This window comes from Bidens hawaiensis, unplaced genomic scaffold (genome assembly GCF_021521415.1).
Source record: "Bidens hawaiensis isolate Kalapana, Puna unplaced genomic scaffold, B.hawaiensis_p1.1 tig00014658_1, whole genome shotgun sequence".
NCBI classification, from domain to species: Eukaryota; Viridiplantae; Streptophyta; class Magnoliopsida; order Asterales; family Asteraceae; genus Bidens; species Bidens hawaiensis.
Genome location: NW_027492282.1, coordinates 55304 through 83110, shown reverse-complemented (window position 1 = coordinate 83110; position 27807 = coordinate 55304). Strand labels below are relative to the sequence as shown.

The following is a 27807-nucleotide window of genomic DNA, read 5'->3' as shown; positions in this document are numbered from 1 at the left end:
TCGCAATCGGATTGTCATGGATATAGGGATATCACCGTCGACGGTGCTCAAATGGATGGTAACGATAGAGATATCTTTCTTGCTCATCGATTCGTACTCGTACGGTGAGATTCAGACGTGGATCCATGGGGAGATGATGCAGCAGATTGATGATGCAAAGAACAAAAAAATAAAAAGAAAAGCCTAAAATCAAACACGTGTGATATACGTTGAAAAAACTTTATGTAGATGGATACATGTATCATATGCATAAGATATTGTACTTTCTTGCTAAAGAAACCTCTGTGAGTATTGTTCCCGAGATAACTGTCAAATATTTTTTTATTAGAAATAGTAGTAGCGTGGCTAAATAACAACAACAAACTTATGAATAGTAGAAGTTTTTGTGTGTTAACTAACACTAACCTTTTAATATATATATAATAAGCAAATAAGCAACTTTGAGAATCTCACCCAATCACACTATTAATTGTACTCCTTTGTCTTCTCAGCCGACATCACCACAATCATTCACCACCCTTACCCACTCGGCCACACCGCCAGCCACGACCCCCACCCACTCCACACTCCCAACGGGCTCCACCACCACCGCTTAGACCACACCCCTGCCATCATTATAATACACAGTACCACCACCGTTGACAGCCGTTCAAAAATTCCACCACCAATTACAAAATTAAGGTTACGTTTTAAACCTTATAGACGTGAGAGGTGGTGGCGATGGCAGAGGTGGTGGTGATGGAGGATGGAAAGGGAAAAATGATGGTTATAACTTATAAGACCGATTCACATGAAAACTTTGCAAGCCATCTTCTAAAGTCTACTCGTGTCTCATTTCGTACTTCTTACGTTGTTGCTCTGGGATGTCAACCATTGTGCTCAAGAATCAAGATATTCTCATCCTCCAAGGTTCGTTCTTTGACTTTAGATTGATTTGCTCCTCATTTTATTCTATCAATCGTCGTGTTATATCTTCACGAATTCGATTCACACTTACCTCTCTCCTATTAAATTAATTATACACATTTTTAAATTACTTTTTATAAATTCTTATTTTCAGTTTTATAAGAGTTTTTTTTTTATTTTAACAAAAAAAACTAAGGAGTTGTTTGTTTACATCTGAATGGAACCATTCAGATATAAATATCTGATTCATTCAGACTTCAGACTGTTTGGTTCAAACATAAAAACATCTGAATGGTTAAAATTAGGTCTGAATCATTCAGACTGACTGTTGTTGCTGAATAGGACAGATGCTCATTCAGATCTAACTCATTCAGATCTAAGGTCATGATGTATACTCTAACCCATCTTAACTCCACATAAGCTCCACATCACTCATTTTTTCTCTTTCACTTCATGTCATCTAAAGGAAATGGTTTAACTCATTTAACTCCATCTCTCTCATATCAATATTTAATTTAAAATCAATATTTAGTTTAATTACAAAAATAAATAATAATAATAATAATAGTAATAATCTTTCATCATACCCTTGTCGGAACCATGGGTTCACTCTTTCCACATCTTCAAGTATTCTTAAGAATAGTGGTCGCTGCATACGAAAACGACACTTAAATATATCGCTCGTATATGTGGGATCCACTTCTTTAAAATAGTCATCATTAAGCATCGAATTAGCGCGTAGCCGATTGCGATTGAGTGCAGCTTTTCGGGTTCATGGCGGTGCTTGTGGTTGTTGAAGAAAAGATTGGGCCGCGACTACAACTTTTTTAAAAAAAAAAACTCATCCCGGTGTCGGAGTCGGATGATGATGATGAAGAAGAAGAAGAATAATATGAAGAAGACATTGTTTAAAAATTTTAGAAAGTGTTGATGATGATAAAGATTATTTGGTTATTTGGTTTGAAACCATAATAAAATGTGAGTTTATATAATACTAAATTTTTAATTTACAAAAAAAGAAAAAAAAAAGCAAAATAGCCGTTAAATACAAGTCAATTATAATTAATACATATATAAGGCTATGGGGTATACTCTAACCTCTACATGAGTTGACATGACATGACATTTTAAAGATGGATTAAACCACTTCCCACTTGTGTTAAGTGTGTTAAAATGACCCATGAATTATGCTTCTAACGTGTTAAAAGGAACAATATGCATTAAATATGTATTAATTACTAATTGATTTGTTATTATTTATTTTGGTAATTAAACTAAATGTTTGATTTTAAATTAAATATTAATATGAGAGAGATGAAGTTAAATGAGTTAAATCATTTCCTTTGGATGACATGGAGTGAAAGAAAAAATAAGTGATGTGGAGCTTATGTGAAATTAAGATGGGTTAGAGTATACCTCATGACTTAAACTAACAAATCAATAAGTATTTAATACATAATTAATGCATATGGTTCCTTTTAACCCATTAAAAGCATAACTCATGGGCATTTTTAACACACTTAACACAAGTGAGGAGTAATTTAATCTACCTTTAAAATGTCATGTCACTTTAACATATGCAAGGGTTAGAGTATACTCCATAACTTAAATGAACCAAACAACTCCTAAGTTTATTCACAAAGATGATTATTAAATGGACATACTTTTCATTATTTAACCCATGTTTTATGAATTATATCGTTTACATATTTATAAAAATGTATTATTTTGTCATTCAACTTATGTAATACATGAGATATTTAACATAATGAAACTAATAAATACATCGACACGATATTAAAAACACAAGACACACCGGAGTGTCATCTTTTATATATTAATAGTAGTACAATTATCACATTATTCTCTTATTACTTCATCAAACTATATGATAATTATATAGTATTAACAAACTACTGGCCCTTTTTCTTCTGCATTTCTAGGAAGAGCTCATAAAATTTATGAGCATCTGGAAGAGATTTTGAGACGCTTTCTCTTTCCATGCAGCGTTTCACCCAAGCAGCCAGTTTTGGGCATTCTTTCTCTATGTTCATATTCCCAATCTTGTTCAACGTATAGAACCAAACGCTGAACGGAATCATTGCGATATCCGCAAACCCAAACCTTTCCCCGACCAAGTATGGCTTCTCACCAAGCTGCCCTTCTAACACCTTCAACACATCCATGAATTCCTTCTTTGCCGCTTCTTGTTCTTCACCTTTTGTCGTCCATATCTTCTTAGCACCTTCATATATCTTCATAACACAAACAAAAGTTATCATTTAGCATTTGCATACATGCATGCATTAGATGTATATATACTTGTGATTATTATTATTAATTAGATCATGTATAAATACTTGTGATTATTATTATTATTATTATTAGAGGAAACCACAAAAAATATACATTTTATTAAAGAAAATATCAAAACAGCCATGGAATTTGTTAAATTATCAGTTAATCATATTGACCCAGGAGAACAAATAATGGTGCAAGAGAAATGGTGACGCATGAGAGGATGGCGCCAGAGTTTAAGGTTGAAGCACGAGATATATGAGGTGATATGTTGCACCATATGGCGCAGGAGAAGGAAAATAGTGATGCAGGCGGCAGGGGTGGCTCGTGGGACAACGAAAACAAGTTAGGACTTTAACCCCGCGCACACTTAACTAAGGCCTCCAAGTAAAAAAGAACATTAACTCAAAGTAATTTATTGGTTTGGTAGTAGACTTGATTGTTACTAAAGTACTTGTTATGAGTTCAAAACTTATAATTAACAATTTTTTTTCAATAACAATTATTATGAAAAGACCACAAAATCTTGTTTCGATTTAGACATCCATATTCAAAGAGTCAGCCCTGAATGCAAGAGGCATAAAATTTGGGGCAGGACATGGAGGGTTGGCGCAAGCTACAAAAATATAAGGTTGACTATTTTGTTAATTTTAAAAAGTTAAAAGTCTAATTTCATAACGTTCTCTTTTTTGGTCAATGAGACTATTTTGGTGATTTTCCATTATTATTATTATTATTATTATTACCACTACCGCTACTTAACATATGCATGTGCATGCACTAAATTAGTTTAGATTGTACCTTCTTGTCAACAAAGTCAGCCCAGAATCTAGCCTGAGCTCGGAGATAAGGATCAGAAGGCATCAATGGAGGAGAGTTAGCGTGCCACGCCTCGTTGATGTACTGAACAATGATGTTGGATTCACATACGGGTTTGCCATGGTGAATAAGGACCGGGATCTTCTTGTGAACCGGGTTCATCTCAAGAAGAAGTGGGCTTTTATCATCCAGCTTTTCTTCTCGGTACTCATACTTAACCCCCTTCTCAGCCAGAGCAATTCTCACCCTCGCGCCGAACACACTGATCCATAGGTCTAGCAGGATCACATCTGAACCAGCCATTTCAAGTAAGAAATATTATGTGTGTATGTACGTGTTAAAAGCGGATAATATTTATGATGGATTGAATGTGAAGTGATCGGGTGGTGTCAATTGGTATTTATATGTGTATGGATAGTGGGGTATCAAGTGAAACTCTGGTGTTCTAAAGAATTTTGATGAAGGTTCTCAAGGCATCCACTATATTATATGTACAAGTTGATGTCACTGCTTACGGCATCTAACTTTAAATGAATCATTGCTTACGCTATTTTAAACTTGCGGGACAAAAACAAAACGTATATTGTAATCAAGATGTGTTCAACCAAATTTTAGTAAAAGAACTTTATAGTTTTTACTCAAAAAGAAGTGTAATTAATTTGTAAAATCTTTCAAAAACGGATTCTACATAATAATCAGTGTTGGATAAATTTCTAAGCGGCCTCAACCATCTGTATATATTATTAAAGCAACGAGCAATTTCCACATGTCACCATTCTAGGGTGTCCATATAGGATGTCACATCATTGCCATGTCACAAATTACTTTTCTTAAGCATTCCAACTCATTCACTAACCTATATTTAAACCATAACATTTCTTAATTTTTTTACCATATTCAACATTTTTCTCTCTTTCACCTATTAATATATTCCGGTGAATATCATTCAACATTTGTATCAATTTTCCGGTAAGTTTGTATTTTATAATAAACTTCCTACCGTGTATCTATTTTTTTCGGCAACCTTTTTTTCCCGGTTATTGTTTCTGCTAACATTTTTATGTTTATTCTCATTGTTAACTGATTTTATTAAAATCAGTTTAGGTGAACGGTTATGAAGGTGATATGTGGATGCTTTACGTTTTTTCCGGTAAGTATTTTCGGCAAGATTTTCCGTTAAATTTTTTCCGGCTATGTTTTATACCTATAACAACGGTTGTTTTACATTATTTCAGGTTATTTACCCGTTTAATTTGCTGAGGATTTCATTTTAGTTTGTTAATCAAAATCTTATATTCCATTGTTACGTTTTTCCGGTAAGTATTTCCGGTAAGTTTTTTCGGTAACATTTTCCGTATATCAACATTAATATTCTTTTTTATTATTTCAGGTAACATTTTCCGGTAACATTTTCCGGTGAGTGTCACAGCTTATACAATCTTTTTTCCGGTAACATCTTTAAATTTTATTTTTTCGTTAACACCTTTAAAATTTTCCTGTTATTAGTTATAATTAAAATAATCCATAATATTAATATTAATATTCTTTTTTATTATTTCAGGTAATTGCCGACTCATATAATTTAATTTCACAGAATGATTATAAGTTTATAGTATGTATAGATTTTAATTTTAATGTTGATGTATATTTTATTTTGTTATTTTGTTAATATTCATGTATATTCATCTTATTGTATTTACAAAAAATAAAATACCATTGTATATCGGAGATCCGAGATAAGTTTGATCTATATTTTTTTTCCGGCGTGTTGTAGTCTATTCGATATGAATTATCTCATTAATACCATTTATTTTGTTTGACTTTCCTTATTGTTTTTAAATAACTTCATTAACATAAATATTGTAATTTAATTATCCCATTAAAACATTTTATATTCTTTGACTTTTCTTTTTATAAACAAACCGATTTTAAAGTTAATTTGAATTATTTCAAATTAATTATTTTATAGTCAACGTGAATACTAATTAATTATTTTTATAATAACAATAAATTAATTAAAATGTTTTATTGTTAGTTCAAATATTATATGAATTATCTTATTAATACCATTTATTTTGTTTGACTTTCCTTATTGTTTTAAATAACTTCATTAACATAAATATTGTAATTAATTATCCCATTAAAACATTTTATATTCTTTGACTTGCCTTAATTTATAAACAAATCGATTTTAAAGTATATTTGAATTATTTCAAATTAATTATTTTATAGTCAACATGAATATTAATTAATTATTTTTATAATAACAATAAAATAATTAAAATGTTATATTGTTAGTTCAAATATTAAAGTTTAAACGTTAATATTAAAGATAATTAAATAAGGAAATATGTAAATCATTATACGAATTAAGGTAATTCGTTTGAATATTAAATTTAAATACATTAAATTAATTACTTCTTGGTAATTAAGGTAATCCATATATTTTGAATAATATATTTAAATTCGTTTGAATTAAGATAATCCATATATTTTTGGTATATAATCATACTTTTGGTACAAATTACAAATTACAAATTAATTCTTTATAGTCAAAGTGAATATTAATTAATTATTTTTATAGTTACAATAATTTTTTTGGTATATAACCATACTTCGTGGTACAAATTACCAATTACAAGTTGATTACTTTATACTTAACGTTAATATTAATTAATTATTTTTATTATAACAATAATTTTTTTGGTATATAATCATACTTCGTGGTACAAATTAAATTACAAATTTTTTGTTACAAATGTTATACCGTTACTTCAAATATTAATTTTAAAACGTTATTATTAAAGTAAATAATATGTAAATAATTAGTCGAATTATGGTAAGTTGTTTGAAAATATTAAATTTAATTTGAAAAATAAGTATCCATATATTTTTGGTATATGTTGACTAAAATGATTTAAAAAATATTATTCTTATATTTATTTTTGGTATAAGTTAATTTGAAAATTTTTATCATAAATTTAGATAATAATAAATATATCAAAAATTACTTACAAAATATTAATATTAATATTAATATTAACGAAAGGTTTCACTTGTCGAGTGCCATTAACACATTTTATATACTTTGACTTTCCATAATTTATAAACAAACCGATTTTAAAGTTAATTTGAATTATTTGAAATTAATTACTTGATAGTCAACGTGAATATCTTAATTTGGTATTCGAAAATTTAAAATTAAACGAGATTGAAGAGTGTTAATTTGGTATTTGAAAATTTTCCTATTTTCAAATTAAACTTAATTTGAATGTTTTATGACCATCAAGTAAATAAGTTAATTTTGTATATTTTTGGTACAAGTTAATTTGAAAATAAGTATCTAAAATAATCTGTTCTTATAAATATAACATTTACAATTCATTTAAATTCAGAACAAATATGTATATTTTACATTGTCTATAATTCCCGCTCATGTATTACACGGGTCACTCTTTAATTCAAAAGTTGATTTTTTAATATGAAAATTTACTAACTATATATATATATATATATATACCAGTCTAACATTTGTTAGAAATAATTCAAATTTGCAGCAACCAAGCAAGTCTAAGAGACTTACAATACACAGTTGATCATTTATTTCAAATTTCATAGATAGTCATCAACCATTTCAAATTACATTATCTCTAAATGGGTAAAAAAAATATAGCTATAAAGGAAACAGATTAAATGGGTACATATTGAAAGAAACATAAAGCTAAAGAGCACAATCTATTAAAACAATATAAGATTATTATTATATGTATTCAATGATTATTTAACACAATTTATCTACAAAATAGTATAAAGAATTGAATGAAAAAGCTTTTTTATATTTCATGAAGAAAAAATGGCAAAACTCGTCCTTTATGTTTTTACGTTTTTTCAGTGGCCGTCCTTTAGCAAACTTAATGATAGAAAACATCCTTTATGTTCAAAAAATCTTGCACGGTTCGTCCTTTTCACTAACGATGGTTGGTTTTTCTCGTTAAATCCAGTCATGTGCACCTCATGTGAGGGCAATTTAGTCTTTTTACCCATTCAGGGGTTAATTGTGTAATTGACTTGAAATTTTGGTCTTTAAATAAATAATAGTTTTCCTCATCTTAACCCATCTTCTTCCCCAAATATTCACCATCAACACCACAACTAAACACCAACCAATGCACCACCCACCACCCATCATCAGCAATTAAACATGAACTAATTACACACCTATAAACAATTAACCAATAATTACAAAATCAATTGAATCAGTATAACCACAAACAAAACAAAACCTGTTCGACAACAACGCAAGAATGAGCATAGGCGGAACAATTCTAATCGACAATTCCTTCTCCAAAAACTTCCACACAATCTGCATATTATTCGCCCAACAGATATGCCCCACCAGCAATTCAGCCACCGTAGTTTACGGCATGGACACACCAGCTGATAACAAGCTCGAAGAGAGCTCAACGGCCCACATCAACGGATCGACGTTTTTGCTTTGAGCAAATTTCGTCATTTCCATCACGCCGTCGTACAGACTAGTGGTCGCCGGTACCGTAACCGCCATGGTTTAGTCGGTACCGGAGCTAAGGTTTGTAGGGTTCATAGCCCGTTTCAATTCTCGTTGAGATGATGATGATGATGATGATGATGATGGGTGGTGGGTGGTGCATTGGTTGGTGTTTAGTTGTGGTGTTGATGGTGAATATTTGGGGAAGAAGATGGGTTAAGATGAGAAAAACTTTTATTTATTTAAAGAACAAAAATCAAGTCAATTACACAATTAACCCCTGAATGGGTAAAAAGACTAAATTGCCCTCACATGAGGTGCACATGACTGGATTTTACGAGAAAAACTAACCATCGTTAGTGAAAAGGACGAACCGTGCAAGATTTTTTGAACATAAAGGATGTTTTCTATCATTAAGTTTGCTAAAGGACGACCACTGAAAAAACGTAAAAACATAAAGGACGAGTTTTGCCATTTTGTCTTTCATGAATGATATTTATTAGGAATCAACTATATGTCAACTACACTTGAATGAAACTTAATATGTTATTGAATATTGATTAAGACTTCATGTTAAAGATCAATTAATTATTGTATTATGAAAAACTAAATTTAGATTTTTGATTGTCATAACAATTTGTTTTGTAACATAATTTTATAATATACTTATAAAAAGAAATGTCTTAAATATTATTCATCTTTTAACACATTTTAACATTGATGTGTAATAAATGTTTTAAATTGATGTGTAAATAAACACGGATACTATTTTAGAGTAATAAACATTAAGGTTATTGGTGTGTAATAAATGTCTTACAGAGAGTTCATCTTTTGAATCAACATTGAGATAGTAGTTTTGTTGAATCGACATTGTAAAATCGTTTTATTGATTTGGAGACTAATTTACTTTTTTTTGCTTATTATTGTACTAATGGTATAAGTTATAAAATAATTTAACTTTTATTATCTTTGTTATTCTTTGTATGTTTTTATATATGATTCAATAAATTATAATATCTTATAATTCATGTAAAATTATCATTTGTTTACAAGTACAACATTTATATTTAATTAAATTTATATGATGTTACATATATATTATGATTTTAAATATGTTCCACCGTGTGTAACACGGGTACTAATCTAGTTTATATAATATAACATATGGCATTTGACAAATATGGAGAAATACCGACAAAACACGCACTAATATTAATTGTTTCAATTTTGGTATCTATCTGATCCTTTGACCAAATCTGCGTGTGGCAAATTTGTGTATCGGTATAGAAGTTGTGACGGTTTCAAGATTTTTTTTTTACAATGGAGGGAAAGGGCGAATGTTTAACCTGAGTTAAAACTTACCAAATATAGATCGGTCAAACTGAGTCAAGTATGCCAAAAATAGACCGATCAAACACGCCAAATTTATAAATTCCCAAAACTAACCATTGGAGTAGTAACTAATTAATATAGCATTCGAGTCCATTATCCAAGTCCAAACAGATGGTAACTTGGTAAGCATGAATCAAATTTTTACCCACTAAACTAAGACCATGTGTAGTCATAAAGCCCCACTCCCAGACATTATGGGACACGTGGCGCCCAGTCAGAGTTATGGTTTTATACAAAAATAGAGTGTAGTCATAAAGTCTCCATAAAGCCGTAAGTGTAGTCATAAAGCCTCCATAAAGCCACAACTTTATTATTTTATTATTTTTTTTGTCTTCCATGCGCGTTATGTACATAACTTTGAACCTATAACTTTACCTCATAACTTTGAGGGGGGCGGTGTAAGGGAGAGTTATAGGCCATAACTTTACCCATAAGACCATGTGTAGTCATAAAGCTCCACTACCAGGGGTTATACGACACGTGGCGCCCAGTCAGAGTTATGGTTTTGTACAAAAACAGGCTGTAGTCATAACTCTCCACTACCAGGGGTTATGCGTCACGTGGCGCCCAGTCATTATTAATTTTATTTGTTTTTTTAAATAATAATTCATTTAAATAATTAAATATATAATTAAAACACTACATTAAAATTAAAAAATACATTAAACGGATGTAGTAATCTAATATTATTATTATTTTTACGATGAATATTTGATATAGTTATGATATTAGTAACATAAACATAAGCATAAACCAAGTTTTTTTTACCAAAGGGGTTTGGGTAAAAAGTGTTTACCAATATGGAGATTTTGAAACTTATTTACCTATAAATTGTGTGGGGTTAAAATTGCAATAAAAAATATATTATGTGTTTAAAATTACAATAACAAAATGGTGTGGGTTATAAATTAAAATAAAAATATATAATACACCACTCCTCATCTCGTCTTCTTCAATTCGCCGGCCACTAACTCCGACGACTGGCATTTAACCGGCGATCCCGTTACCACCCAACACCACCATTTTTCTCCTTCTTCTCCGATCTGTAACTCACCCACCACCACCATAACAATAACATAAACCGGCTCCAAGACCCACCCACCCAACGGCTATTTTTTTTGATTTGTGTGCTAACCCCCGCGTTTTGTATACAACGCAGCCAAAAATCAATTTCATATAACGCAGGGGGGCGGTGTACCCCCCGCGTTTTCGTCCTCAACGTTGGTGGCAACGTTGCCACTACGGGTGGTCTAACTCTCCCATCACACATGGTCTAATAGCAAGACATTAATGAATTTTCAGAAAACATTAGTTAAATATTCAAGTCAATATCAAAACCTATATGATGAACAAACTGAAAAACATAAAATGTTGATGTATGATGTATATTAGAATGCACAGAACATGCAATAGGCCAATAGTTGTATGTGTTTATTAATCTGGCAAATTAGAAATACATGACACCACCTTTTATGTATTGACCGATAATAATCGGTTGGAAACTTTTGCAAATTGTATATCTTTGAAAAATTTGAGAGTCGTGAAATACTTTCAGATCAAAATTATTTATTGGTTTTCAAATGTTTTGACCAGATAAAATTACCTCAAATTGAGTGCAAGAATTATAATGGAGATTGAGAGAGTTTTTATGAACCAGGAGAAAACATCGTATGATCAAGTTATGGTTATTAGGGTTAGAATTCATGAAAATTGCTTTGTAGTTATAAATCAGTTATCATATTTTGAATTCAAAATCAAAATACGCTCCTTAATTTGACATATAATATATCTATGAAATTTAATACTAATTAAATTTCTAATGCATTTTTAATATAAGATTAATTAAGTGTACACCCCGCACCCGACTTATTTAGATTAATATTACAATTAACTTGATCAACAAGTTAATCCCTAATTACACTAAAATCACTAACATAATCTCACTTTCGACTATTTTTCACTCAATTGACCTCCAATAAAAAATACCCAACGTCATTAAATGTTTTTACGAATTTTAAACTGATGTTTTGATCGGAAGAAAGATAAGAGTTGACTGATCTAAAACTTATCTTGAAACGGTGATTCAAATGACTTAATTTTTGTTAATTGGATATTCAAACACCCATATCACTGTTTCGCGATAAGTTTTACATCAGTCGACTCGTATCCCTCTTCCGATCAAAAGACCTAAAGCATCGTTTTGAAATTTGGAAAAAAGTTAATGACTTTAATTGTTTTTTAACGAGGTCTATTGAGAGAAACATAGTCGAAAGGTTGGCCATTGGCAGAGATTTTAAATGTTTCAACCAATACAAAATAGGCGAGAGATTATTAATTTCCAATTTACCTATTAATTTTGATCAAAATTGGAAAAGAACCTCTATTAGAAAATAGAAAAGAATTATGAATTACCGATGGCGATTTGCAAGCTAGATTTTCACAAAATAATGTTATTTGATGGTATTGAATTGAGGAGACTGACGAGGGTCACTGGTTATTTGTTAGTAGGTTAGTAAGATTTAAAGAGTGTAGTAGCCTAAATACAAGAAAGTCATTTAAAAAAAAATAGTTTTGGAAATACATATATGGGGCATCGGGGTTTTGCATGGGTCATCTCTTGTTATGGGCTTACTTTTAAACAAAAATTAATGGACTATTAATATGTTGAGTGAGGGCCTAAGACCAAGCGTAGTGCCGACGTTTTTATGGTATTTTGAGTGATAATGCCGGGGCACACCGCCCCCTCCCCCTGTGTTTTGGGTATTTTTTATCTATTGACGTTTTGTGTGTAACACGAGAAATGGCACATGTTTCATAAAATATATCCGTTGAGGATATAGCCGTTTGAATTAAAAAAAAACAAATATTAACACAAATATACTATAAAAACAAACACAAACCTCAATTTTTTTACACAATTCTACTACTTCTCTATCACATATTTTTCACACAATTCTACTACTACCAAAATATTTTCGTTTAACAACCAAAATGGTCTCGGTTTCGGTCAATATGCCCGACAAGGCAACGCAAATAATCGCGGCCCGAATAATCCACAACTAAACCCATCTACCGTCCCGATGCCTACAGTCTCCGTCCCTCAATCCCCGTATCCGTTCGAAGCGCATATGGCCGCGTATATATTAAACAAAAGTTAATGGACTATTAATATGTTTAGTGAGGGCCTAGCTAGCTCTCCCCCGGGCTAAAAGTTTCTATGCTGGCTTCTTTCCACTTGGTTATGCTTGAATTTGGCGAGCTACATGGAGGATTCGTAAACAGGAAGACCTGCGATTCATGCAATTTCTCGAACAACTTGTGGAACATGTTCCAGAGAGAAATCAAAAAAAGCGGGGAACACCTTCTTTTAAATGTAAGAAAATAATATAAAGCTTGATTTCACATGTAAAAAATTAGTTTACCATATATAGATACAAGATTGAAGAAACATGGATCCAATCCCCGGGTATGGGTCCTGGATCCAATGAGTCCACAGGGTAAAGTATGATAATTATGAGTATGACTTCCCGAAGTCCAATGACCGGAACCTGCAAAACAGACACCGTGAGTCTCGCTACAGGAAGGACAAGAGGGGGGGTCTTCCTGTAACCACCCTCCGGCGTGAGAATCAGTAACGTTCGTAAATGGAGAAAGTACTGAAGTAGACAGACTAAGTGTAGTCAGAATGCAAGTGAGTGAATGAATACCTCATACCGTTTGACAAGGTATTTATAGCCGAAGGATGTAGGAAGATGATTGGGCCAGCTGTCCTCTTCCAGAAGATCTTTGATAACTGCCTGGACGCGTGTCCTCTTGTGATAGGTTGAGCAATACGTCCCATGTGCATGGGTATAACAACCTGGACACGCGTCGCCCAATGATAGGATGGATTGCACCCTGGCCATGTGCACGGTTATAACAAACTGGCCAGGTGTCCTTTATTTATTGGCTGTTCAGTCACGTATTCCCCAAGTAAGAGTCATGAACCTTCTTCTAGAGAGTATTTGAGTGATGACAGCTGTCCTACTGGCATTGTCTTCCGGATGTTTAGGCGGACAGATATCCCGTCCCGCGGATGACTTTTGAGGATGCCAGGATGCTTCCGCGCGTGTTGTGAGGACGTTCCTCCTCATACGTTATATGCGGGTGGTCCATGTGTCCCGCGGGTGGCTTATAAGAGGATTCTCTGTGACCCGCGGGTGGTACTTAAGGGTATTTGGGTCTTTTTGGTACCCTACCTCTACAAGTCCCCCCAGTCCAGTGTTTCTTCCGTGTTAAACCTTTATGCGGGTGAAATTCTGGACTTAATGCGTATTGGGGATTTTTATTGTTCAGAAGTTATGTAGGAAATATCTTCTGATGTTATGGATAATCATGAAAAAGAACAAGTTGCTCACTCGCAGGCACGTGAACAGGTGATGGAACGTTTTTAACGGCTGTCACTGTACCCTACTGTACAACTTTTTCTCTTTTTCGAATTTCCCGCGTGACGTTTCAGTCGCTGGTTGGGTGATGTTTTTCTCTCTCTAATGTTCATATCCCATCGCATTAATTGCGATGGGTATAAATAAGGAGAGACTCCTTTCTTTTGAGGTTTTATCACTCTTTTCCATGGTTGTAAAAATCGCGCCTAGGCGCCGAGTACTCAACGAGTAATCCCCGAGTAATCCCCGCCTAGGACGAGTTGTCGGTGAGCCATCCCCGAGTACTCTCCGACTAAGGCCGAGTACTCACCGACTAAGGCCGAGTACTCCCAACTCCCTAGTCGACCGCCTAGGGTCCGCCTAGCGAATTTTGCAACGTTGCTCTTTTCCTCTGATTATCTTCTTATTTTCTCTCTGATAAAGTATCGAATTTTTCTTATATGTCTTCCTTAAATCTTCCTAAAATGTCGAATGTTCAGACTGAAGTTGATGAGATAGAAATTGCATGGGGCTACTCAGAATATGAAAAGTTATTGGAAACGTATGGTATTCCACCCGAGTGGGAACCAGAGTTTCCTTCTATCGGTTCTATAGCCAGTTTCCCACCGCCTGGGAAAATGGCTTTGTATACCGATTATTTTGTTCATGGAACTTCCGTTTACCCATAACGAGATTCCTTCAGAAGGTGTTAACTGCCTATGGAATCCATTTATCTCAATTGCATCCTCGTGCTATGATGCAAATTCGTCATTATGAATTCGTATGCATAGCACGTGACATGGTGCCACATATTGATCGATTTCCAGTTTTTTATCGTCTTTCCATTCGTGATGGTTGGTATACGTGTCAGGGGTTTTCTGACCGAAGCATCGGATATGAAGTTGAAAAGGTATCTAAAGATTGGCGGAATAAGTTCTTTTAGATTTCTGAGGACGTGGTGTCGTTAAACATGGTTCGCCGTTCGGTGAATTCTGCCATTCCGGACATTGTGACCGCTAATTATGAAGGTCAAGAATGGTATCGCGTACTCACGATGGAACCAACACCAATGCGGGCACTGCCAGAAGAAGCCTTGGTGTGGGCAGGCATGAGTCGCTTATGGGCCTCAGAATTTATGGAGCCTATTTTTGTTGACTTATATGAACGTAAGTTATTCTTACTGTTTTTTCTTCTTTTTTCGATGTATTCTATAATTAAATTTTTTATCTCCTCAGGTCGGGGTTCAATGCTCAATGCCCTTTTTGAAGATAGGAGTTGTGTCCGACATGGCATCCGGGATGCTAGTAGCATGCCTATTCTCGAGAAAACTAAGTCCCGCTTCCTTTTTCCAAAGAAGGTGCGGGCTGAGCCCATTGTCTCGAACGCCACCTTTGAGACAGGTGCGTATGTTCTAAACCCTCATCCGCTTTTTGCTATTACTTCTGACGGGACGACTGCCACTTTATTGTCGAATGACGATGACGGCGATAGTTCTGACTTCTCGATCTCCCATGGAGAGAGGGAATCTGATGATGACACACCTGAACCTTCTTCTGTCTCTCATTTGTTGGCAGAATTGGAGAAAAAGAGAGCCTTTATGGCTTCTCAAGCAAGACAAGTGGGCGTCGAGACTGCAGATGTTGAGGCGGGACCTTCGAAGAAGAAACGAAAAATTCGCCGTCCTAAGAAGCCACAATACAGCCTTGCTGACCGTATTGACACTGTTGAAGGTACATATTAATCTTTTTTAAGTACTATACTTTCATAAGATGTGTAGCTAAAGATAGCTTTTGTTTTTGTAGACCCACTGATCTTTAGTGAAGATGTCTCTGAGAAGTTGCCTACACCAACTCCTCAAACTGAACAGCAACCATCTCCTTCTCCAGAGAAGAATATGGAGGATGAGCCTCCGACTCCTCCTAGCAATATTAACACGGAGGATCAACCATCCTCACCTTTGGTAGAGGAGAGAGTGCCAACCCCTCCGATTGATACTGCCAATATAGAGGGGCTAACGTCTAGTCTGAGACTGATGATCATTTTAACTATCTTTTTGAGGCTGGGGGTGGTACTGGTGGTTAGCAGGACAATCCTGCTGTTAATGAGGAGGGTTACAGGACTGAGGAGTCTCCTCCTCAGCCTCATCCTCAACAACTTTTTTCAACCCCAACTCGCCTTAAACCTTCGGGTTCTCGTTACTATGGGGATACGGGCGAACATTGTACGCCACCCACTGAGATGGCAGTTAAACGAGACCTTTCCCGCCATGACCTACATACCAACGTGGCTTACCACCTGGCTAATGCTTTAGCCGGTAGAGGCCCGACGGGAAAGTGAATGGCGTACCTTAGGGGGGAAAGTGGGAGAGGCCCGGCGGGCCACTGAGGCTGCCAAGAAAGAAGCTGACGAGCAACGTATTGCTGCCCAAACTGCTAAGTGGAAGCAGATCGATGAGGAGAATGTCCTCAAAAGTGAACAAGATCGTAATGCTGCTGCTGCTCGCCGATGGAAGGAAGCTTGTGAGAAACAAAATTCCCTTTTTGAAGCTACTCGGGCGAAGACCCAAAAGGAAAAGGATGACTTAGCCCGCGCTCAAGAAGCCAATTCTTCCTTGGGAGATCAAGTGGCCCTTCAAGGTGCACGTATCCATGATCTCGAGGCGGAGCTAAAGTTGCAGAAGGAGCGAGTCCAACTCAAAGACCAGAGTGCTGCTGAAATTCAGACTGGCTATGACTCTCTTCTTCGAGCTCATGAGGAAGCTATCGCGGAATCGAAGGAATTTCAAGCGCGGGCAGAGCGTGCAGAGCAGGACCGTCAGTGGTTCCTTACTCGGGGAGTTGATGCTGTAAGTTAATCTTTATCGTTTATTATTTCGCTCTTATTCTTTGATATTGAGAACTTATGTTTTTGTCTCAACAGGTCGTCCGCCATATTAAAGGAAGTAAGGAGCTGAACGATAGCTTTGCCAATGTGATGGCTGCCTCTTCTTCACTTGGGCGTGTGGCGGGCTTCCATGAAGGAGTGAGTTATACTCGAAGCAATCGCACATTTCAAGACCATCCGCTATATGGTGTAAAAGTCAAACAAGATCGTGCGGACCGGGTCAAGGAGCATGACACTCTAGTGTTTCCTTTACAAGATGCGCTTCCGGAGTTTGCTTCCGTATACGACGGCGTACAACTTTTGAAGAGTTACCTTGGGGAGGAATCTGAGGATGATTCCTCAGAGGATACTTCGCAGAAGGCTCCGGAAGATCCATCAGGCGCGAACCCTTAGGATATTCTTAGGTTTTTATCACTTGTAATTTTTCTTTCTCATTTTGTAATTATCTTTTAAATAATTAATGAGAAAACCTCTTTGAATTTTGTGGACAATCAACTGTTTGGAGAAAATATCTCTAAAAGATATTTTTGAAATTTACAGCTTATTTGAAATGTTTAAACGTTTGGATAACTATGACGACGTGGCGGAGAGAGAAACTCTTTGAGAACAACTGACAAGACGTGGAGAACGCCAGTGACAGCCTGTTTGCATTATCTTGAAATTCCCGCCTGACGTGTCAACCATCTGGCGGTCTGCCGTTTTTCTCTCCTCTGTCACTTTATGAATCGCATTAATTGCGATGGGTATAAATATAGCCCTTGCGATTTCCACTTAATCTTTATCGCTTTCAAATTTCTCCCAAACACTTGAATCTTTTCTGCAACTTTCTGAGATTCTTTAATTATCTTGAAACTGAAATGGCTAAAGAGAAGAAGAATACCCCCACCATCAACGACGTTGTCGTCTGCCTTAAAGAAGAAGATTATAATTACGTTGTTAATGTTTACGGATTAACGACGGAGTGGAAACCGGAACGTCCTGCTAGTGGTTCTATTGCCACTAGTCCTCCTCCGAATAAAATGGCTGTCTACGTGGACCATTTTACCACTGGGAACTTCCGGGTTCCGATTACCGAATTTGTCGAATCAATCTTAACAACTTATGGGATTCATCTATCCCAGATCCATCCCTTTGGGATGTTGAGGATTCGACATTTCGAATTTTGTTGCCAAACTCATAACCTAGAACCGACTGTTGGCATGTTTGCCGTTTTTTATAAGATGACCTTTCGTGATGGATGGTACAGTTTTGCCTCCATCGAGAAGAGGATTATAGGCACGAAAGGGCTCCGTAGCCTTCATGGCTGGAAGCCAAAGTTTTTCTGGATTCATGAGGACGTCATTCCGTTCAAGATGACGAAACGTAAGGCGGACGCTCCCATGCCCTAGTTCTTGCCAGCGCTCACGAGGATCAGGCGTAGCATGAAACACGGATCTCCACGCCAACTCCTCTACGCCCAATTCATGAAGGGGCGATGGTGTGTGCAAAGATGAGCCGCCTGTGGCCGTTTCCAAGTCTGGAACCGTACTACGAGGAGACCAACAAGAGTAAGTTTGTTGTTATCTCTATTTTGTCATTAAGTATTTTCTAACTTTGTTTTCTTGCTTTGTGTAGGTGAAGGTTACGCCTTTAGTACTTTGTTGGATCGCGAGAGGGGAATGATGGTGCGACACCCAATCGATAAGAGGGATGCGCCTTTCCTTGAGCGCACCCGTCATAATTTTATATTCCCCACAGCTTTCCGCCCGGAACCTAAAGTTTCCGAGGCGATGTATGCCAAAGGTGAGGCATATGTTAAAGATTGTATCCAGAAAGGTGAGGGCATTTTGAAACCCAAACCTATGACTGCTATTACTTCCAGTGGAGTGATTGTGCTCTTCTCGTCTAGCGAGGAGTCATCACTTTGTGAAGAAGCTTGTTCAACTGATGTTAATAGTGTTGTGGACTCATCTGCAGGTCTTACTCGCCAGAGGGGTGCGTCTAGCCAAACAACGAATCAAGATGATGCTACAATTGAAGCAGAAGGTAAGAGACTTATGTCTGATGACGTCACTGCTGAGGGTGATCGTCAAGCAAGTGAGGCGGGCGTCTCCAAAGCGGCTGGAAAACGCAAGGTTAATCCAGTCAAGATTGTTTCAAAGAATAAGAAATCTAAAAAGACAAACCCTGCTGCTTTGGGAGCTCGTTTGGATCAACTCGACGTTGACGATCCTTCGTTAGGTAAGGTAAATCTTTATTGTTGTGAATTAGAATGTTTCTAACTCATTTGTTGATGTTTTTCAGTGAACCTGGGTAACCTCTCTGAAAGTATTTCCGGTTTGAAGGATTCTCCTGTTTGTCCGCCACCACCGCCTCCAAATACTGCCAAGGACCCGGTAGTTGTGGCGGATGATTCGCCTTTGAAGGATAAGGGGGTCGACACGACTGATCATGCCAAGGTGTCGCCCTCTTATAATGTTTACCGTTACAGGGATCAAGGGGGTATGAGCACGTTTTGTGCTTCCCAAACTTCCCCTACTCTTGAAGAGGAAGACCCTACCCCGCATCAACCTAATTGGACCTTACGTCGGGATTCGACATTCCGTGACGTGGACGCATGTTATGAATTTCTGCGGGAGAGTCTTCCGCATGGTGAAAAGGAAAGACGCCGCCTCAGTGTCCGCCAGGAGTTGCTGAACTCCCATACTTACTATGTGGCAAATTCTATTTCTACTACCCATGAGATAACCAAAGATTGGATGGCGATGAATGAAGAATGGGACGAACTGGCGGCCTCTACTTCCGATGCCAAAGAAGAAGCTCTTAGGGCTATCAATGAAGCTAGGGAAGCCAACCAGGCCCTGGAGGCGGAGAAGGCTGCCCGATCTGCTGCCGAGGAAGCCAAGATTACTTTCCAAAAGCAACTGGATGAACAATCCAATATGATGGCTGACCAGACCAGGTTGCTGGAAACCCTGCAGGCTGAGTCAGCAGCCAAGGACAAGCGCCTGGCTGATCTTAATGTCAGAAATCGTGATCAAGCCCTGGAATGCGCCAAACACAAGATGGAGCTTATTCAGGCCAAGGCGGATCAAAAATGGCTATTGGCGGAAGCTATTCCCAAGGTATGTATTTTATTCTAGCCACATAATCTTAGTGTTTAGAGTTATTTATGCGTGATAATTTTGACAGGTCATTGCTGATGTCCGGGCTAGTGACGAGCTTGGGAATTGTGTTGCTATCCTCCTCAAAGCTTCTAAACAGGCCGGTCGCCAACTAGGCTTCCAAGAAGGTTATCAGTTTGGATTAAACTCCAAGCTTCCGGAGGTGTATGTTTTTGTAACGATTCCGGCAACTTCAGGTATACCCTAGCCGGAATATACTATTTACGTGTCGTTTAATATTGATTATATGAGTTATAGTACGTTTATACGAGTATATATGATTCACAGTATGAATCATACTCAATTATATAGTGAATCATATTGGAATTTCGATCAACCAATGATCGGTTATTGAAACCCGAACGAATCGGGAATTACATTATAGACGAAGTATATAATGTTTAGTGATGTTTACGAAGTATTAATGCTTCGGGATAGGTGAATTATAGCACAGAAAAAGGATTTCGATTTAATGGTACGTCGGTACGCTAAACGAAACCTTTAACACCAAACCAAGCAAGAGACGATCAATCAAGCCGAAAAAGATGCGTAATTATTAATAATATGATGTTTTAATGTCATGGGTTAAGTTTTTAAAGTTTTTAAATCAGTTTTATATAAATTTTGTGTTAACCCGAAAAACAACCATTTTAAGCTCGTTTTAAGCCGAATTACGAGTTTAAACGAGAAACGAACTGAACCAGATTATCCACAACATTATCCAGATTGCGTAATCTAGATATGTGGACAATATTGGAGATGTGGGGCCCCCACACACACCCACAAAGGGCCGGCCACCCCCCATGGGTTAACATTATCTTTCATTTTCTTTTTTTTACACAAAAACACACACAAACTCTCTCAAAACTCTCTCCATCTCTCAAGCAATTCATCACCCATCACAAACCCTTGATCCTCCATCCATTTCCATCATTTCTAATCAAGAACAAAGGTATAAACATGTTATAATACATGATCTTTGGTGTTAATTACTTAGTTTGAGTTGTTTTTGCAAGAACAAAAAGGTTCCAAATGAAATATGGGTGAAAACCCGAGATGGAACCGGTTCTTGTGTGATCAAAGGATGTATACAAGTTATACAAAGGATCTTGATCCAAGTAATTAGTTAAAAGTGTTTAGAACGAATTTTTACGGTTGAAATCGTTGTTTTGATGTTTTAACCGACTCTAGGAAAGAAATGGCTTGATTGTTGGTATAGTTTGCTTGGTGTGGTGTTGTTGTGCTTGAAAGTGTTGTATCTAGCGGCTAGCAAAGGCTAGAAACCGAGATCCTTGCGATCTAAAGCTAGAAAACACAAGATAGTTCGGTTTTCGGGTGTTTATGAAAAATGGACAGATTTCCGTGTGCTTAGAGTTGGGTCACGAAATTTCACAGAGATGATCTACACATGAAAATATGAGATCTGTGAATTTTTGGTAATTTTTGGATAAAAGATGAATATTTGGTGAATTTAATGCTCGGTTTTGGCCAAAAATAGTGAAAAATAGCAAAACATGATGAAAAATTCCGGAAAATTTAAGATAAGCTTTTTATAACATATAAAAGTCACCCACAAAATTTGAGCTCAGTTGGAAAAGTCTAAGTAGGCTTTTCGGTGATACGAGTTCTAGGGCTTTCTAGCTCGGTTTTGGGTGAAAATGGCTTGAAAAATAAGTTTTAAATTCTGGAAAAATTCCAGAAAGTTATGAGGATGATAAAGATCATCCCAGAAAAATTTGGGATTTTTCTAAAGTGTTTTGGTATTTTTGATATATTTAGTGTTTTAACAAGATTTAAAAATAGATAAATAAATGTAAATGTAGGAAAAATAAATCTGGGAAAATTCCAGAAAGTTATGAGGATGATAAAGATCATCCCAGAAAAACTTGGGATTTTTCTAAAGTGTTTTGTTATTTTTGATATATTTAGTGTTTTAACAAGATTTAAAAATAGATAAATAAATGTAAATGTAGGAAAATAAATCTGGGAAAATTCCAGAAAGTTATGAGGATGATAAAGATCATCCCAGAAAAACTTGGGATTTTTCTAAAGTGTTTTGGTATTTTTGATATATTTAGTATTTTAATAAGATTTGAAAATAGATAAATATATGTAAATTTACGAAAATAAATCTGGAAAAATTCCAGAGAGTTATGAGAATGACAAGGAACATCCCAGAAAAATTTGGTATTTTTCTAAAGTGTTTTGGTATTTTTGATATATTTAGTATTTTAATAAGATTTGAAAATAGATAAATATATGTAAATTTACGAAAATAAATCTGGAAAAATTCCAGAGAGTTATGAGAATGACAAGGATCATTCCAGAAAAACTTGGGATTTTCCTAAAGTATTTTGGTATTTTTTTATATTTTTAGTGTTTTAATGAGATTTAAAAATAAGTAAATAAATGCAAATATAGGAAAATAAATCTGGAAAATTTTATAAAATGTTCTTTCTGTCAAAATAAGTTTTGAGCAAAATTTCAAGACCCGAGACTAAACGGGTAATTATTTGTGCTAAAATGAACATAAAAACAATTAGTTAAAGCTTAAAACGTGTAAACCGGCAAAGTTCGCATAAGCGAGCTGACTGGTACACGAAAAACTCTAAAAATAGACTATTTCATAAATCTAAGTAAATTAAGTAAAAATAAATCATCCGAAAATAATCCGGATGATTTGGGTAATTTTACCCGATTGTACCGTTTCCGGCACCGAAATACCGGAAACGGGCCCCACGGCCAAACGGGGTGTCAAACCGAGCTATAATTTCATCACCTTAACTAAATTGACTGTCAAGCTCTAAGCAATGTCAATCTGAGTCCTTAGAAGTGTCACGGGGTTAACATTGTCCCCGAATCGAGTACAGTACTGGGTTAACAATGTTCCCAGATGTACCGATTGATATGTATTTAAGTTATGGGAATTATATAGTAACGACTAGATATTATATTACAGATCCAGGCACGTAGCTGTTCCTTATATTACTCACCAACTCACGACAAGGTGAGTTTTCACGAGCCCCTTTTAATGAATTGTTTTAATTATATTTTCCCGGGGCGGAAAACATGTCTTATTTAAAGTATTTAAGTACATACCGATCGTATGGAAATACTTGTACATTTATATATATATGGGCTGATGCATAGAATATATAAAATGTTTATAATGTATTGTTGTTCTGGGGTAACATAGTTCCCAGGGGTTATTATTATTCTGGGGTAACATAGTTCCCAGGGGTTATTATTGTTCTGGGGTAACATAGTTCCCAGGGGTATTTATTGTTCTGGGGTAACATAGTTCCCAGGGGTTATTATTATTCTGGGGTAACATAGTTCCCAGGGGTTATTATTGTTCTGGGGTAACACAGTTCCCAGAGGTTATTATTATTCTGGGGTAACATAGTTCCCAGAGGTTGTGATTGTTCTGGGGTAACATAGTTCCCAGGGGTATTTATTGTTCTGGGGTAACATAGTTCCCAGGGGTTATTATTGTTCTGGGGTAACATAGTTCCCAGGAAGTTAATGGAAATGTTCTGGGGTAACATAGCTCCCAGCATGATTATATTGTTAATAAATGATTATTAAAATGATTTGTCAGTGTTTATTTAAATTAGTGAAACTCACCAACTATTCGTAGTTGACCCGTTTTCTTTACATGTTTTCTAGGTATGCCCAAGTTGGATTGATTGATGTGTGCTTAACTATCTGTGCTACCTGTTGGAAGCTTGCTGCTCTTTGTTTTGTAATGAATTTATTAATGTCTTATCGGTAAAATATGTGTGTAACATCTAGACAGTAATGAAACTCGCAACAATGTAATATGTTATAAATTAATGTAGTGGTATTTTCTTTATAAGCAATGCTGTTGATATCAGATGTGTCTGTTGCATCCCGTGTACGTTTCCGCTGCGGTTACGGGGTGTTACAGAACTTGGTATCAGAGCCATTGGTTATAAAGAATTAGGATGTCTGAAAAAGATACCTAAAATATAACCAGTAGCTCAAGTATTATAGGATCTGAATATCAACTAATAATATATTGTGACAAGATCGGGATGAACTTGGATGGACAAGTGGGTTATTATGGTCCGGAACATAATAACAGACTTGTCTGCACGAGTGAATTCAGGGGAAGTCACGGGGGACTTAAATAGGTAAAACTGGCAACATATGTGTAAATGTATAATAATATTATTATGTGGCTAAATTGTATAAGTAGTGCATGATTTATTTAATTATGAATTACACTATGGAAAAGACTATATGTTTGTTAACTTGTGTGCAGGTAATAATGGAAAGAAACCCTAGTGTGTCGACGGAAGAGGACCCGGAAGAGGTCAGTTCCGGGGCCTCTGGAAGCCCAAGTGAAGTACCCAGCTCCGAGCCTTCAGAGGCTAGTCTTAGTGCCTCTAGGCAGACCACCCCAGCTAGGAGTGCTAGTATACCCTCCCCTGTTAGGGTTACCAGGTCTCCTACCCCGCCCGCACCACAGACTGGCCCGATTCCCCTTAGGCACGGTCCTCGCCTCACGGCGCGGATCAGTGCCCCATATATTCCGCCCACTGTTACCCCACCCCGATCCACTTACCATGTGGGCGAGTCTTCCCGCCCTCAGCCCGAGCCTGCAACCCTACCTGTGTGGGGTCTCCCAAGACAGGAACGGGACTTGACGGGGTGGCTACGTGTTCTCACCGAGCAGGTGAACGAGCACTCTGCTGCCCTGGTCGTGGGGGTTCAGCGGCGGGCGTACCTAGGGGACAACATACTGGACCACCAGTATGCTATCAACCAGTTAAAGAGGGAGTGCTCATACTCCCACTGGTTGATCGAGCGGATGGAAACCCGAATGCGGGTTATGGTGGCGGTGTTGGTGGCGCTGGTGGCGGTGATGGTGGGGTTGGTTTATCACCATGTGTAGATGTGTTGATAGTAGAATCTTGAACCGCTTTTTGATACTCCATGTGAGCAGTTAGTGGTGATGCTAACATGGAGTGAATCTTGTTTAGTATGATACAACCACTGGCCCATAGGGGGTCTCTTGTAGGGCACATCATTATCGATACTTTTGGGTATCATTCAAGCACTGACCCATTGCGGGTTATGTCGAGGATGATACCAACATAGGCCCTTTGTATTAAAACCTAGTTATGTAATGTTGACTGAAAGTATGTAAATTGGTGTTGTGTAATATGTATCAATGTTTACTAATGAATGAAATATGTATTGTGTTTTATATTTTGAGATGGTATTGATTATATGTATTTCTTTGATGATTGTGTAGAATGGCACCGAAACGATCAACGAAAGTATCGGAAGTAGATGTGAGCCGTTTGATTGCTCAACAGTTGGAGGCGGCGATACCGGATATAGTATCGCGCATCGCCGCCAGTATTAATAACTCGACCAATCCAACCCCTCCGAGCAATCAAACGCCCATAAATAATGATGGGGAACATAACGCTAATCCTCCAAGGAATGACAACACTATGCCGAGTACTGACGCACCGCCTACGGTGGTCGCTACCGACAGTAATGGCCCAATCCCTGCTGTAGAGACCAACCGCACTGGACCATCCAGGGGTTGTTCAATCAAGGATTTTATGTTATGCAAGCCTTTAGAATTTAACGGGTCGGAAGGACCGAATGGGTTAGTGAAATGGTTAGAGAAAATAGAATCAGTGGTAAATATCAGCAACTGTCCTGAGGATTGTGTCGTTAAGTACGCCACCTGTACGTTCACAGACCATGCCTTGACATGGTGGAACACCATAGTACAGACTCGAGGTCAGGCGGCGACAAACCGCATGACCTGGGCAGAGCTTAAGGATCTTGTTTTGAAACATTTCTGCCCAAAGAATGAATTGCAGAAACTGAAACATGAGTTGTGGAACCTAGAGATGCATGGGGCGGACCACTTGGGATATACCAACCGGTTTAATGAACTGTCACGATTAGTGCCGTGGTTGGTCACCCCAGAGTCAAAAAGGGTGGAACGTTATATTTGGGGACTTACTCCAGTAGTGAGGAGCATAGTTAACGCGGGAGGGCACCAGACGTATGAGGGTGCAGTGACACAGGCTGGTATTGTCACATATGATTTCTTAAGGAACGGATCGATAAAGGCGACGGGAGAGTCGGCTGGGGGAAAGCGAGGTACGTATGACAATAGGATCCGAGAGAAGCAGCAAAACAAACGAGCTAGGCCCGCTGCCCAGAGCTATGCCATGACTAGTTCGGGCGGAAGGCAAGAACCGCAGAGGGGAACGTTTCCTAAATGCGGGAAATGTGGTTACCACCATAGTGGCGTGTGCAAGGAGGTGGTGTGCCACCGGTGTGGCAGGGTTGGACACTACGCACCAAATTGTAAGACAAATCTGAACAACCTGAACCGTCAACCACAACCTATTCGGGCGCAACCATTTAGAACTCAACCAGCCCGACAGCAGAACCCGCAAGGAAACCAGATGGTGACCACTATCCGTGCTTGCTACGAATGCGGCAGCACGGATCACTTCAAAAGGAACTGCCCGAAACTGAATCAGGGAGGAAACGGGAGACAACTCGCGGGTCAGCCATCGACTTCCAATCCGGCGCGAGGCCGAGCATTTGTGATGGGAGCGAACGAGGCGCGCCAGGACCCCAGCGTAGTGACAGGTACCTTCCTCGTCTCTGATCATTACGCTTCTGTATTATTTGATACAGGCGCCGATAGAAGTTTTGTCTCCGTTAGGTTCCTTTCGATAGCAAACCTTCCTATTGGTGAAACCATAGAACCCTACACCGTAGAGGTCGCTAACGGTAAAACCATGATAGTTAATCGGATTGTTCGGAATTGCCCTTTTATTCTGAGCGAACAATCCTTCCGGATTGACTTGTTACCGGTAGAATTGGGTAGTTTTGACGTGATAGTGGGAATGGATTGGTTGGCTCGTAATAGGGTAGAAATAAACTGTGAAAAGAAAACCGTCAAGATCCGGGTGTCGGATGACGAGGAGGTATTAGTGCAGGGAGAAAAATCCGGCACCATGATACCATTTATATCCCACCTCAAGGTGTTGAAATATATACGTCAGGGATGTGTGGCGTATCTAGCGAGCCTGACGGCCGCTGATTCTGAGGAAAAACGGGTGGACGATATTCCCGTGGTGCGCGAATTTCCACAAGTCTTTCCAGAGGAACTTCCTGGATTACCGCCAACCCGACAAGTCGAATTCAGAATCGACTTATTACCTCAAGCCGGCCCTGTTGCTAAGGCCCCTTACAGACTTGCACCGTCCGAGATGCAAGAATTATCCAACCAGTTGCAGGAATTGTTGGATAAGGGATTTATACGTCCCAGCTATTCCCCGTGGGGTGCACCTGTGCTATTTGTGAAAAAGAAGGACGGAAGCCTTCGAATGTGCATTGACTACAGGGAATTGAACAAGTTAACCATCAAAAATAGGTATCCTCT

The 27807-nt window shown here is 37.3% G+C and overlaps 1 protein-coding gene across 1 annotated transcript; it reads right to left on the bottom strand.

The window, feature by feature from the left end:
• Positions 1–2657: 2657 nt before the first annotated feature.
• Positions 2658–4607, bottom strand: LOC143547185 (putative glutathione S-transferase). Its single transcript, XM_077038670.1, has 2 exons — positions 4006–4607; positions 2658–3161 (listed from the first exon to the last, which is right to left on the bottom strand). Exons 1-2 carry the CDS (start codon positions 4324–4326, stop codon positions 2820–2822), a joined length of 663 nt encoding a protein of 220 aa, XP_076894785.1. The 5' UTR covers positions 4327–4607; the 3' UTR covers positions 2658–2819.
• Between the last annotated feature and the right edge of the window lie 23200 nt (positions 4608–27807).

Coding starts and splice junctions, on each gene's coding strand:
- LOC143547185 (XM_077038670.1), bottom strand. CDS start 4,326: ATGGCTGGTTCAGATGTGATCCTGCTAGACCTATGGATCAGTGTGTTC. Junction 3,162..4,005: donor CTGACTTTGTTGACAAGAAG/GTACAATCTAAA, acceptor TGTGTTATGAAG/ATATATGAAGGTGCTAAGAA.